At 38.9% G+C, this 15,165-nt stretch overlaps 1 protein-coding gene across 2 annotated transcripts in view; it reads left to right on the top strand.

The window, feature by feature from the left end:
• The window catches only part of znf385a (zinc finger protein 385A), a 57,722-nt gene that overhangs the window by 32,341 nt on the left and 10,216 nt on the right, over positions 1 to 15,165 (top strand). The window contains exons 1-3 of one of the 2 annotated variants that reach the window (XM_072367532.1): positions 2,129 to 2,553; positions 4,964 to 5,074; positions 11,695 to 11,869. In XM_072367532.1, coding sequence (XP_072223633.1) covers positions 2,422 to 2,553; positions 4,964 to 5,074; positions 11,695 to 11,869 — 418 coding nt within the window. In that variant the 5' untranslated portion in view covers positions 2,129 to 2,421. Of the gene's footprint in view, positions 1 to 2,128; positions 2,554 to 4,963; positions 5,075 to 11,694; positions 11,870 to 15,165 lie in introns of those variants that run through there. The other variant, XM_072367531.1, reaches the window with a different exon arrangement.

Here is a 15,165-nt window from a genome sequence, read left to right as displayed (position 1 = left end):
CTACAATTGTGCCCTTGTCTTGATGTTTTTCTGTGGAGGAAGTTGTAGCCCTCAGTAATCCACAAAATGTTTTATGTTTAACTTAGTGTTGTGCATTTGAGTAAGTTCATACAGGAAGACTTAGAGTAAGTGTGTGCAGTCCTGTTTTATCACTGGCATCGCTGTCTTAGATGCTCCCCTGTGCCTCTCTGCACCAACACACTGGCTAATTTTGATGCGCATTATATTTCAAGGGACACTTAGTACTATGAACAGTTTTTCCTACAGGCCATCAATCTAAACCATTCCAGTCACCCCCACCATTCCCAAAGACAGCTGAACAGTAGCACACACCCCCATCTCTGTATGCACATCCATGTAAATATCCAACTCTTGTCTACAATATTCATTCCTGCCATCTTGTATATATTCCCGGTCATCTCATTGTGATCATCTCATTCTGTACATATCCCACTTTAATTGTATGTATATTTCTTTAAAGGCACAACTTTTTTTTACTTGTTTCTTACTTTTCTGCTAAGTTAACTTTTATCAACTGGCAGTTAATTGACCCGTGGCGCTGTTACACTAGGTCAAATTCCTGTGTACGTTGTACATTTGGCAAATAAAGAGATTCTGATTCTAATAGCACTAAAAATTGTCCCTGTGCTCACAAGTTGATTATGCTTTCATTCTGTTTTAAAAAGTAAACGGTGCTGAGTTTTTACACTCATAATGAGAATCTACTTCTCATTGAGGGTTATTAGCTCCATAGCTGAGGAATGGCTTCTCCCAAAGCCATATACAGCTTTAATTGTTCTCTAATGGGATTTGTCCTCTACCTGCTTGTCTTACTCAGTGTGCCCGTTGACAGTGAGGAGACCAAATTATTTATCTGCAGCAGTAAGACTCAATACAGGCACATACTAGTGCACTTCAGAGCTGAACTGCATGCTCCAACCCCTTACTAATGATACAAAATGAGCTGTGTTTTCATGCAGTTTGATGAAACAATGTTGAGAGGATAAATGACAGAATCTCATCTGCCAACTATCCCACCATTATTCTCCTAAATAACTCAATTTTGAGCAGCACAGGACTTCCTTCACAATGCTAGCTTTCCAGTACTGATCTTTTACTTGACTTTTATGAGCAGGAAGTATGATACCCACATAGAATACAACAAGTCCAACTCCTTGTGTGATCCTACTCATTCTTCTGTAAAACTGTCCGAAAGCCAGTGGTAATAGGTTTGGTTTGACCTTTGTTGTTGCTTGAGCAATTTTAACAGCAAAATTTTTCAGCATCAGTTTGTGCCTTCTCATCACGGTGGAAACATATTTATTGTCGTATTGTAGTACTTGCTCCTCCCCAAAATGTGTCCATTTGGCATTTCTTCATGCAAGTGGATATGGCTCATAATTACTTTTAAGAAATATATTTCCTCAAGTGGCCGCAAGAGCAAGATAATATGATTGTTTTTCAGCCCTAACCAAGATATGTTGATTTTTTAAAGTCAACCATGAAGTGACAATGTTTTGTCGTAACATGTTTTATTTGTATGTAAGCAAGGACATGTAACAAAAGACTTGAGAAGGACATTTGCTCTGGTGTGAAAATGTTAATTTGAGTCATATTTGTTGGGGCGGTATTGAGAGTTAAGAGCCTAATTGAAGCGTATGAATAAAATGATGACAATATTTTGTTGGAGGACTTGTTTATCTTTTAAAAACAATGGAACATGACAAATAGTTTTTGATAAGTCGTCAAGCTCTTTGGTTTTCCATTATGCTTTCAAATCACCATTCTGTCGATCAACTTTTCTAATTTATTAGAAAAGTTGAAAAGTTCTTTTTCAGAAAGTTTTGTTGGGAAGATAACCTTTAAATATGTTTGTGACAATATTTGTCATTTGATTGAATTAATTTGATTTACCCATTTCAAACTTTGTGTAAGACTTTAAACCAAAGTAGCAAGTAAGCAGAGAGTTTTATTAATATGTGACTAGATTGGTGGGCATGGCAAAGGCTCAAGTGGCAGAGGATGACATTTGTGAACTTGGGGAAGAGTGGGATTCAAGCAGGAGGACACACACACACACAGACACAGTCCTGGCAGTGTGCATAACAAAGAGGGAAGAGAGCAAGAGACTCAGAGAGAGAAGGGGAGGAGAAAACTGGAAAGCGGGGAGAGGGAAATACAGGGAAGAGAGAGGAAAAGTAGTTGAGAGGTGGTGGAGGAGGAGGAGGCTGAAGCAAAGGAACGGACACTTGTTAGGATATGTGTTAAAAGGGGACAATTTTTCTTTCAGCATCTGAAAGTAAAGCAGTTTGCTCAAAGGAAGAAAAGAAAGAAAGCTCAACTGGCAATGCATCACTAGGTGTAAGCTCTGTTTTTCTGAGTTTGCCTACATTCAGCTTTGACAACACAACAGCAGGCTGAATGAGTGAGGAAGGTGTACCGCATACTCTCAGTCTCATACATGCTGAGACCAAAACACTCACCTCACCTAGCAGCACACACACAGGAGGACTAATGCAGCTTCAAGCCACCACAGACACAGAGGAGAAGAGGGTAAGTACCTAAATTCTTGGAGCTCATTGCATCCCCCCCCCCCCACTCAACTATGTCTTAATCCTGGCTCATGTCAAAAGAACTGCAGAACTTGTGCTTCAAAGGCTGCTTTTATCTGGCACCTTTCTATGGCTGCCAGAATGGTTTTGCTGAGAGAACAGAGCAGGGCAACCTTCTCTGGAAGAAAATCAACCGCTCTAAGCATTTGGTGTCTGGGTGTTGACCAAATACACAAGGGAAAGTGAAGCTAAAAAAAGACACAATGAAGAAAAATACACACTAAAAAATGGGTAGCTAATATAATTATTGTACTGTGTAGTGCTCTAATGGTCTTAAGATTGTTTGGGGTTGTTGGCATTACCAGTGAGGGATAATCAAGTCAGGAGTCTGTGTGGTTACTCATGTTTGGCAGAGGTCTAACCACATTTGAAGAACATTACCATTATTTTATTCTTTGTCAATATAAGGATTTTTATTTTTTAGATTTTTTGGCATTCAAGAGTTATTATTCCTTGAATCAAATCTAAAATACATTTGCTGAATTTCTCAAAATTGTGTGTGAGAGAGTTTTGGAAAATCCCTCTGCAGTTACATCATAGTGCCCTGCTCTCATTCAATGAGAACATGTTTTTGGAGAGAATTCGGGTAAGAGGCCATGTGAGCTGCCTTCCAAAAAGGCTTTTTGGCAGCTGTGTTTTTAACAGCTGTATTGACAGGATGGATCATAGCTGACCCACACCCAGAGCACTGGACTGACTGGCCAGCAAGAAGCCCCATTATTTATGTGCAGCAGTTACTGTACACCCCCTCCACATGGTCAACCTCATGTTGAACTCTCCTCAGACAGGTGGATAAAGGGTCAACATTATGACAGAGTTCTGATAATATCTGACAGAAGCTGAATGGATTTAATTAGTGACTTGACTGTTAATATCAGGCAAGCTATTTCTTTGTGTAGATGTTCAGACCGTTCTTCTCTGCCCCCAATTGCCTCAATCCATTTTAATTAAAAGCAAACAGCAGAAAAACTTGCTTAAGACTGTTGTTGTGGAGAGAACAAGAGGGAGTTGTGGAACGTGGAGTATGGGAAAGAGAGCCAAATGAGATAAGAATGTACGATGTGAGGATGTCCAGACTGGGCCTCTCTCTCCCTCTCCATATCTTTCTCTGTCTGGGCTCTCTTTCTTTTTCTATCTGTTCCAATCACTTTCCAGTCTGTCACTCATTTACTCTTCCAGATGGTGTGTTTCTGTACTGTTTAGCTGTGCTGTGGGCACCTTCCCATATTGCTGTTTGTTCAAATGATTTGCTGGTAACTCGCTCTTTGTAAAATGTCTAATTGTTTGTGTTTGACTTATTAGAATATTAATTTCAACTCGCTTTTTTCTCTGTCTCTCTGCAGGCAGTTGAGCCATTTGTAAATTAGATGAGACTGTGTCTCTGGGTGTAAGTTAGCTTGAGGGGAAAACTTGGTGATTTGCCAGAGTAAATGCAGCAATGAACCAAACTGAGTCATTTAGTGTTTGTCAGACTCTTCAAACCAACAGGCTTGCATTAGACTTGGAGGACCATCTGGAACATTCATCTCTCATGACCTTATGAATTCAAAACACGATGCATCAAAGACGTTCAGTTTTTCAGGCCTCAAGCTTATTTTCTTTGTATTGCTTTTCCACACCCCGACACTTCTTTTTATAAATGATGCTTGCTTTAGTTTAAGACAAGCATCAGACAATTGTCTGTTGTGGAATTCTACACCAGCCACTGAGTCCAGACTAATGCTAAGGTCAACTAACAGTGATTGCTGGATAAATTCAGCTTCAAACACAGACAAATAATTGGAATGGAAACCTCTTAGATCAATGCAGGCTGAGCATTTCGTGTCCAGGACAGATTTATATGAGGGAGGAGGACTGACACATTGGAGGTGCTGCTAAGCGAGTTAGTTAAATTTATACAAGGAGCTTAACACCAGAAAGATGACTGACATCCCAGCTGAAACAAATAAGACAGGGACAATGTAATGCCACAACCTGGTCAGGATCAGCGCGATAAGATGTTTGATCTTGAGTTGTAGCAACATGCCGTCAACAATGTTTCTGAACATAAGCTCAGACATTAAGTTAAACACGCTAAATATATTATAAACAGTCTTGTCTGTGCACTTTATCCACTCTGTATGGGGTTAAGCAGATTTCTAAGCTTAACCACTTAGAGGAAAAATCTGGACTTCTCTTCTCCTCAGTTTTGTCTTCCATTAGAGAAAGAAGTGGCAGCACATTCACCCCTCACATCATGATGACAGACTGACCTATTGACCTATGGCACCAGTACTTTGGGAGCAAACCTGCAGAGTATGAATTATAGCTCACAAATCCCTCCTTTCTCTTTTTGTCTTCTTCTTTGTCAGATGGACCCGGTGCAGAAGGCCGTGATCAACCACACCTTCGGAGTTCCTCTGGTCAAGACCAAGCGGCCGGTCATCTCCTGCAACGTCTGCCAGATCCGTTTTAACTCAGAGGTATAGGAAAAGACTAATACAGAAATACACATTACAGAACCCCCTCCCATGTACATCTTATGGAGATTTTGCAATATCTTTCCCCTGAGAATATACTGTAGAAATCTCTGGCCTTGTTTGGTCTCCCTAAAGCTGATAGTGACACAGAGGATATAGTGCTTTTCTTTTTTGTTGTCTTGGATTAGTCAACCCCACTGGAATTTGTTTTCAGACAGTGTAGAGTTAGCAGATTAAACAGTCTCTGCAGCTTGAAATCCTTCTGAATCAACAATAACAACTTCTACGGAAATCTTAAATGTGTTGGAAAATTTTCATAAACATTTCACGGAGTATGTAATAAGTTTTGCTTGTTATGATTTTGATAAAAGCTGTCAGTTCACTTCAACAGCAGCTTTTTCATATGGTGTTGTTTATCTGAACTCATAATTAGAGTTTCATTGCATAGTATTCCTGTTGCCAACTTACATACATGACCGATGAATGAATGCAAAAAAACATTAGTTTCATAACATTTGTTTCATAAATTGTGGTGCTAAATGCATTCTCTGAGTTGTCATTGCTGTGCAGACAATAGGACAGATAGATGACAACATCAGCGCCAAATGTCATGTGTTCAGTGTATAATTTGGCTGTGATTCTCCCTATTCAGTGGTACAGAATTCAGGCCCAGGGCGTGCATCCACCACCATACTCAACATTAAGGAGTGGGCCGGTGCTATATATACTCAGCAGATCTACAATCATGGTTTTTGTGTGGTCAGAGAGCTACAGAGCTGTAATCTTCTCTTTGTAGAGTTTTCTGGTTTGAATCCTCACAGGCAACAGGAAGCAGAGAGACAGAGATGTTTACATTTTAAATACTTTGGGACCCACAGCTAGTGAACAAGTATTGGCCTCTTTAGTTTAGACATACTGCATAAGGTTAGAACTATAAATCAGTGAAGAATTTTAAGGTTCGATCTTATGTAGAAAATGTTGCTTTTATTGATGAGCATTAAAAGGAAAACTCACAGTCACAAAAACAGAGGACACTGAGATTCCCTCACTCAAAGGAAACTGCAGTATGAATCTTGACAAATGTTTGCTTCTTGGTAGCCTGGTCCAGTTTCTGTGCAGAGATGTTGTTCCATTGCCTCACATTGATGTGTTCATCTTTTACCATATTTGCTTATGTGTTCAGTTGCTGTTTTGTTCTTGTTGAGACACCAAAACACATGGTTAGGTTTGGGGAAAGAAACTGGTTTAGGCAGCCTGCCCTTATTAGAAAAATAACTGTACAAATTGCTCTTTCCTTAGCAGATGATTTCACCCCTTAGCAAAAAGTAGTATACTTGAAGTTCATTTTATGCATGAATATGAGTATAAGTATAGCAAGTATACCATGTACTTGTAGAGTACTAGAAAGTATACTAATTTAATACTTCTTCGGACTAAATTGTAATATTTTTACAAAAGTACACTTTCGAGTAAACAACAAGTACACTCATTTATATACTACTAGTGTACTAGGTATTTATTTCCAGTCCATATGTTAGTTCATTGAAGTATACTTTAAGTATACTTTTATGAAAAAAAAAGTATACAAGTATGTTTGCTTGCATATTACTTGTTGCATACTATTTATGTAAATGCATTTGGCAGATGCTTTTATCCAAAGCAACTTACACTGGTAGGATAAGGGGGTCTTGCCTAAGGACCCTTACTGGAGGCAGGAGATTTAAACCTAGATTACCCACATGAAAGGTGGCAATCTTACCACCACACTGTCCCGTCCCATACAGCATTTTAAATCTTTAAAGATTACATTTCAAAAACAAAGAGCCTCTATGAAATCAAGTCCTTCTTTACTGAGTCAACGAGTTGACCTTATTCTGTACTTGGATCAAGATAAACTAAGTATTAGTACTTTGAGGCAGAAAGAAGTAAAAAGTATACTAAAGTACAAGTATAGGCTTTAGTTTTAAAGTATAAGTGTAGGTCTTAGTATTAATGTCTTAGACTTTTCTTTATACTTTTCAGCATAGGCCAAGTATACTTTACTATACTATTCTTGAAATATAGTATATAAAAAGTAAACTTCAAGTATACTGCCTCAGTTTTAGTATGATATAAGTATACTCATAATACACTTTAATAAACTACTTTTTGGTAAGGGACAGAAGCAATGATGTCATCACCACCATCTTGGGTGGGACTTCTCACTCTGATAACTAATTCAGTGGAATGAAACTTGTCACTTTCCCTGATACCAGTGCCTATTTTTAAAATCTGTGTGCCTCCACCATAAAAATAATGTTCAGAAATTTTGCCCATTTCACATATTTTTGTCAGCCCTACCTGCCTTCTTGAGAGGAAACTTTTTATTGTTGTCTTGTTAACATATAATAATTGACTCAGAATGTAGCATAAAAACAGATGCAACAGATGCATCGTAACAAAGGTAAAAACCTAGTATTTAGTGTAGATATACCAGGATGGTAATTTTACATAAATGATAATATGTTGCAAGGATTTTCAGTGACTACAGGGTGAAATCCTGCATATGCACTTTATAATTTTATGCAAAAAAGCCTAGCATACAATCTGAAATGAGACACGGTGAAGGCATTATGTCAACTTTGATTTGGCATTGCAAGATCTTTTTTACGTTGACAATAGACAGTACAACTACTCTTAATGCTGTTTATTATATTTTACTGGCACTTTTGTCACTTAACTAACTAACAGAATTTTATTATTTCAACCTCTGAGTAGAATCTATTGAGAATGTAGAAATGTTTAAAACTAGGGTGGCTCAAGTCACACTTCTGTGAACTTCTGGTTCCGAGAAAACAACAGTACAAAAATATTTGAATAAGTGAAAACTTTAACAATCGCTGGCTGAGTTGTGACAGTCGGTTACTTTCATATTTCACATGTTTGCATCCTATTGTTTCAGTCCTGCCAAAAATGTAATGCATAGATAGCTGTGGTTTTCCAGAACTGTATAAAACCAAGTACATATATGAAAAAAAAATAGGTATTAAGTGTTTCTGAGTATTTAGTCTGTCACCAATGCTCATATGTTCAAAGTGTAAATCACCCAGACTATGATGAGCAAGATAACAGCAGCTCTCTGTTGTTATTGTCACTTTTATTTCTACTATACACAAGTAAAAAAGTCATACTGAAGTACATCAGCAATGCCAAGCTTACAGCTGCATTGTTGTTACTCATGTCATGGTTTGCTGGAGAAAAAACCTCCTACTCATTGCCATATAATGACTCCCCACCCACACTGTTTTCTTTTACATAAAGATGAATGAATGTAAATAATGTAAGAAGCGCCCAATGAAGAATTTCAAGCTGCCTTTGTTGCTTCCTTTACGTGTTTGGACTCTGTCCTTCATCTTAATGTTCTGGATTTTTTTATACCATCATTAGGTACATTGTGTTGCTTAGGTAAAAAAAAAAAGCTTTCGATTCTTCTTCAAAAAAAAAATCTTTTCCTCTCTGTTCTAGCAACATCCTCCTCTCATTTTAAACATTATGTTACCATTGTTCCTTCTTTCTGTTTGCTCTTTTCTCCGCCATGCCTTTCTATTTCCCTGCCTGTATGTTCCACAGCAACTCTCTCCCCATCTTTCTATCTGTCTTTCTCTTGCACACTGCATTATTTACAGTGTTGAAATGTCTAAAATTGCCTGCCACTACTTATTATAAGACACATTCGTCAAGGGCACGGATTAGTGTTTGCTCTAACAATCCCAGTGCATCTTGGGAAACTGGCAAAGAGGTTACATGGAGGGAAAGGTCAGGAGGAGAAGAAGGGGGGACAGTTTGTGCCATGTTGTGTATGTGCTGTGTGGTGGTGTGGGGTGCTAAATGGTGGTTTATGCAGAATAACCTTGGTGGCATGCTGCATTAGTGACATCATAGGCTCAGCTGCATTGACTGACGTCACAGCTGCTGCAGTAGAAAAAGGCTGATAGAAATCTCTCAGTTTTGTCCATGATTCCTTTTCTCTTCCCTTTTCAGTCCCTTTCACTCTGTTTCCTTCTCGTTCACTGTCTCTTGTATTTATTTTTTCTTGTTTTTCTTATATAAAGCTGCTGGTACAATTGCAGCCTTCCCTTGAAAATGATAATTATGTTGCTCAGTTTGAACCCTCCGCATAATGAAACAAAGCCATCATTGACTGATGCTGTGCATTTTTGACCCCTTCCTCAGATTTCCCTCTTCATCCAGGACCTCACACTGACACTCAGCTGCTGGCAGTTGATCCCCTTGGCATGGTGGGAGAGGTTACGAGAGCCTCTGTGGCTGCTTTGTCCCTAACCACTATATACTGTTTTTATATATATATATATATATATATATATATATATATATATATATATATATATATATATATATATATATATATATATATATATATATATATATATATATATATATATGGCACAACATGGCACAAACTGTATATATATATATATATATATGCTCCTGTCTCCCCACATTCCCTTCTTCATCTGAGAAATAACTCCTTTCTTAGCCACCCTTTACCCACTACAACTCTCTCTAGCTTGATCAGAAGGCACTTCTGGGTAGTTCCTTAAGACCCCTTTGACAGGGAATGGTGATTTACAAGAAGCATGTGATATTCTTACTAACTGCAGCCAAAGCTTAAGGTTTAACATGTCCTAGATGCCATCTAGGCTCAGTAACATTACTTTTCACCCCCTGCCTGCACTTCCAAGCCAGACTATCTTCACACTACAGCCTGTGGTCACTGTAATGTCCTAAGTCAGTCACATTGTCCAAGCCTTTCAGCACACGTGGCAGCTATCAGCTGCTCATCAAGATAAAATATCTCCCTGGAAAATAACCAGCCAGTTAAACTGATGAATATCGGAATTATTTGCTCCTTGGTACAATTATTTGGTCAACACAACACATCTAATGGTATATCAGCTCATTCAAATACTTGTGGGGTCAAGTGAACTAATATAATGAGTCTGTATCAAGGGTCTGTTTATGCTTTTGATAGAGAGTTACATAAACTGTGGAGAGATGAACTGGAAGAACAAATGGTAAACAGGGTTAGAAAGATTAGCCTTTCACACTAGTGTGTGCGGAACAGTGTATATGCCTCTGAGTTGATGTGTGTTTGTTTTATAGTCACCGTACTGTGAAGCCAGACTGGCGACAGCTCAGTAAAGCAACCTTACATCTCATCCACTATGTTTTCTGTTGCTCACATACCTCTGTGCAGACACACAGGGGCTGGAGACAGACAGCCCTGATGTCCCGGTAGTCGCCTGACAAATGACTCTCTGAACAAACACATTATATAGTAGCTTGCCTATCAACAGGAGATTAGCCTTACTAGCTTCTGTAATAGATCTTATAACAATTCCCTCTTTGTTGGAATCCAGGATGATCTTCTTTCCCTGAAAGCCTCCAGACTTAAAGGATCAATACGCATTTTATCTTCATTATTATTACAGACAGGGACTTTTCTGCTTGGTAGCATGTTTATTTACTGTTTGACTATTCCAAAGGCAAAGAATTAAGTCAGAGATTGTGAAGAGTATGACTGTGTTTAGCTTGCAGCTAAAACTGATCACAGCACTCAACATATAAGAACTGACGTTACCAGCCCAACACTGACATTGTGCAATATTGTCATAATGTGTTTATGTCCTATGAAGGAGAGTAGTGTCAGGGAATGGACTAATTGGCCCGAAAGGCAGAAGTTCAGCTCCTCTTGACATATCTGTCAGGATGACCATAGTAATTAAAGCTCAGTCCCATCAGGGTGTGTATGCTGTGTGAATTTCAGTTTTTATATTCATCCTAAAGTTTGATTCACAGCAATGTTTTACTACTGATAAGCTTCCTCTGGGTGTTTATTAGATAAAAAAAAAAAAAAAAAGCTTTTCAGAATGCAGAAAAACAGCCTTGAGCAGCTTGAGACCTTCAAAAAAGAAGGTGATTAAAACCATAAAGCCAAAGCTGCCTTCTGTTATTCAAAGAAATGATGATAAGTAGATACTATGAACATTCTTATGTGGATGGTGCCAGCATCCAAACACAATATTCATGAATAACCTGTGAAGGAAACTAAAGGCCAAAGTGTTGGCAATGAAGTCTTTTAATCTAAAAGACCTGAAGATTATTACAAAGAGAAACAGTCTAAGATCCAAATACATGCATACAGCTTGTTAGACCTTGTAAGGACTGTTTGATTGATCACTGTGAGGAAGATGAAAGGCTACCCGTTGTTTTCTTTTTTTTTTTTTAAGGGTCAATGTTCTTTTGGACAAGAGATTTTTCATAAAACTGACAAAAGAAAAAAAAAGGGAAAGAAAAAGTAATATCTAACATTTGTAGCACAGTGTATCTTTTGCTACTTTTATTGGTGGCACATATATGAATGATTTGGACGTAAACTGTGTCTCCATCACTGCAACATTGAATCTTTTTTCTTATCTTGCTTGTAATCCATCTTCACTGCTAGTCTGCCAGCTGCCGGTAATTTCTTCTGAACTATGGGTAGATTGAATTACATGCTATCATAGTGACATACATGCATGTACAGGTGTCAATCAAAACCTTTTTTCCATGTTATTTCTTAGAGCCAGGCAGAGGCCCATTACAAAGGGAACCGCCATGCCAGGAGAGTCAAAGGAATTGAGACCTCCAAGGGTCGTCCTCAGGAGGGTGACAAGCCTCATTCTCAACCCCCAAACTCGTCCCCATCTCCGCACGGAGCCACAGGCCCTGCCCCTGACAATGAACCCAGCAAAGCGGGTGAGAGAATCAAAAATACCTCTGGGAGTAAAAACTAAAACAGTGTTTTGTTAGTCTTGTAGAAATAATCATCTCAACCCACAAAGGGAATTCACAGGTTTACGGTTGTGCTAGAAAATAAAATGGAAAATATACAAGAATAACAAAACCTTCCAATCACAGCAGCATGGTGGTGTATTGTTCTTGTGAGAAACTTATTCTGAGAAAAACACTCTCTGTGTGGTCTGATTTAGTGGTCCACAACTACGGAAGATGATACTGATATGACTGTTTGTTTCGTGGGAAAAATAACCATTTGATTAAGAATATTCATAGCTGAACTCAACTTATTCTCCAAGACTGGAGGGAGTCTTATCATCTGATAAATAAAGCTAATAGTAATGAGAGGTAAAATGTAAGGAAACCGTTATAACTAAGGAAGTTACTTTAGGAAGAGGAATACAGTTTCTTTCCTTTTACATGTTTGGACACATTGGGTTATATTACTAAATTAAACTAAGCCTCGGTATCAAGGCTATGGGTCTGTTTAACTGCACATTGAGAAAGTTCTTGAAAATGTTGATTTAAAACAGGGGGTGATGGCATGACATGAAATCTGACTGCATTCCAATAATCTATTAACAATAACAATCAACATATATGAAGCAGGTTTAGCGTCTGTCCATTTACAGTGTAAGCAGGTGAATTAGCAAAAAAAAAAAACTGCAGTGTGGCAGTTGCTTGGTATCTTTGCAAAAAAAACTGCTGTGTTGTGTCTGTACATTAACTCTTGAGTTACCTACTTGGTGGTACCATGTGGTTTGTAATAGAAAAAGAATAGAACATACAGTCGGATTCTCCGTTTGGTGAGGATGAGCACTAACACTTCCTGAGAAAAATAAAAATGACACCAATGTGGAGGAGTCTGACTATAAGCCAGCACCAGAAAGGACAGAGACGGCAGCTGATTTTACTTTAATAAGAAGTAATTTGGTGTGAGGAGATTAATTTCTTAGTTGAAAAGAATCCATGGTATCACATGTTCATTCCTCATAGCACAACATCTTCTGCTCAGCCTTAGCCTTGCTTCAGCTTTCCCTGTCTGGCTCATCCTCTTATTTCAAGCTTTAATTCAGAGGCTGGGCGCTGTCTGCACCTGTCCTTCTCCTTTCTTCACAGAGAAATTTTCCATTCCCTCAGTGTCACTACTTTGTGTTTGGATCAAACTCCAGACAATGAATAGACCTGCCACGTTTTGGTGACATTTACAAAGGTTTCTGTAGCTGTCTGTTTACCAGACATTTCCTTCTTATTGATGGGAGGGCACAGAGCAAACATCACAAGTGAAAAGATAAAATTCAGGTCTTGTAAAGGCCAGCATGCATGATTAACGACTTTAGCATTCATCTGCCTTTTCCTATCATTAAAAATAACACTTTTTCTAGCTGGTCCCAGAAAAGTAAGATTGCCTGTGCCTTTTACTCTCCTCTCTCACAGGGGATCTGGGGATCAAACCCAGATCGGTCCTTATTAGAGACACTTCCTGAGACAAACTCCAAAAACATAAGGGGCCAAACAAAGTCTACCAAGATAGAGATCTGAAAGTAGAAACATGTGAAAGAATGCCTTTTTCCGTCCAAGTTTCTCTCGTGACCCTCGAACCTTGCCTCATCTTGATTTTGCAGCATGCATGCGTGCATGTGTGTGTGTGTGTGTGTGTGTGTGCGTGTGTGCGCGTGTGTGTGTGTGTGTGTATCCTCAGCATGATCCTCAGCTCCATGGTTGGGGGACAGATCTCTAGGAGCATGCAGCTGTGCATTTTCTCAACTGGTTTGGGCCATTAGGCCCAAAGCAGCTCAGTCTGAGGCAGTTACTTTGAACATGACAAAGACACATAAAGTCATACACAAAATTCTTGTAAACATGCACAAACATGCACATGTGGCCAGGCCTATGCAGAGTTTCCCACATTGAAAACAACACACAGCAGAGTAGAATGTATTTATGAAGAGTGTATTTTAAAATAAAGTATCTCTAATTTTATACAATATCACAGACTTTTGAGACATTCAAACATAATACAGTAGCAGCCGAGTCTGTCATTGGTATTATGACCTTGATTTTCTAGGCTCTATCACTTATCGTTAACATATCAAATGCAGTCAGAAGTGATGACTATAAACATGACATATTGAGACCTTGCTGAGGGCTGAAACTATGAAAAGTTATGGCTGCCTCTTCAACCTTATGGCTTTCAGAGTAGGTCATAGGTTTAGAGCCCTCAAAGGGTTTGTGGTTAGTGTTGGGGGGTTTGGACTGGTGAGATGAGGGTTTGGCTGGGCTTCCGGTAGATGGAGAGGCAGCTGTTATGTAGGAGAGAAACTCTGCTCTTCCTTCCCTCCTTCCCCTCCTCTTTATCCCTCTGCTTACACTCCCACTTTAATGAAGGGCCCTGTTAAAACCACCCTGATATTATAGCACTCCACACAAACACTCACAGGCCCGCACACACCCAAGGTCAATTAAAGAAATGACTTTCATGTGAGGGCTTGGGTTGCATGGCTGTGAATTGACTGGGATATCCAGTTACACAGAGCTGACAGTCTTTTCTTTCTCCATTTATTGATGGTCACACGGTTTAAATTTGGATTTTGCCAAATTTTGTCTCTGTAGTGGCTTATTTAATCAGAACCATTACTTACCAATAATCATAATTTATATGACTGGACATTTTTGTGTATGTCTGATTGACTCAGGGTTCGAATATGGGCCAGACTGCGAAAATGCACACAAATGCATTATGAATGTACAGCCAGCATTGGGTTTCGTAAGTCTTTAAACATTAATAATGGGCATGGTGGAGATGTTGGTGTTAGACGCAGCCATCATGCCTTACACGCACAGACACACACACACAGAAAAAGGCCCATCTGCTAACTATATTTCTTACATCTGGTCATACCCCTGCAAATTCTTTCACTGTGATTTAACTTGCATCACTTTCATTTAGATTTATAAGATAAACAAAGCATATGCCTCACTGCATAATGTCACCCCCACACATGAGATTCATTTGAACAATGCTTTCTATATAACAACAGGGAAACATACTCTTGGTTTGGGTCAAAGCCCTACAGTATCATTTGCTTTCTGTGTACATTGAGGAACATTTGCCTACACATGCACCCATTAAGTTACTGTTTTCCACACTAGTCCAGTGGCATTTTTTGTATTTCCAAAAAGCTATCACAGACTATATAAACTGTGACAGTTTAGGAGTGAGAATTAATGTAGACTGTTGCAGCAATCAAGTTCTT

The sequence above is a fragment of the Leuresthes tenuis genome, unplaced genomic scaffold (assembly GCF_036924035.1).
Source record: "Leuresthes tenuis unplaced genomic scaffold, fLeuTen1.0.hap1 SCAF_16, whole genome shotgun sequence".
In the NCBI taxonomy this organism is placed as follows: domain Eukaryota; kingdom Metazoa; phylum Chordata; class Actinopteri; order Atheriniformes; family Atherinopsidae; genus Leuresthes; species Leuresthes tenuis.
This window is presented reverse-complemented; position numbering and strand designations above follow the sequence as displayed.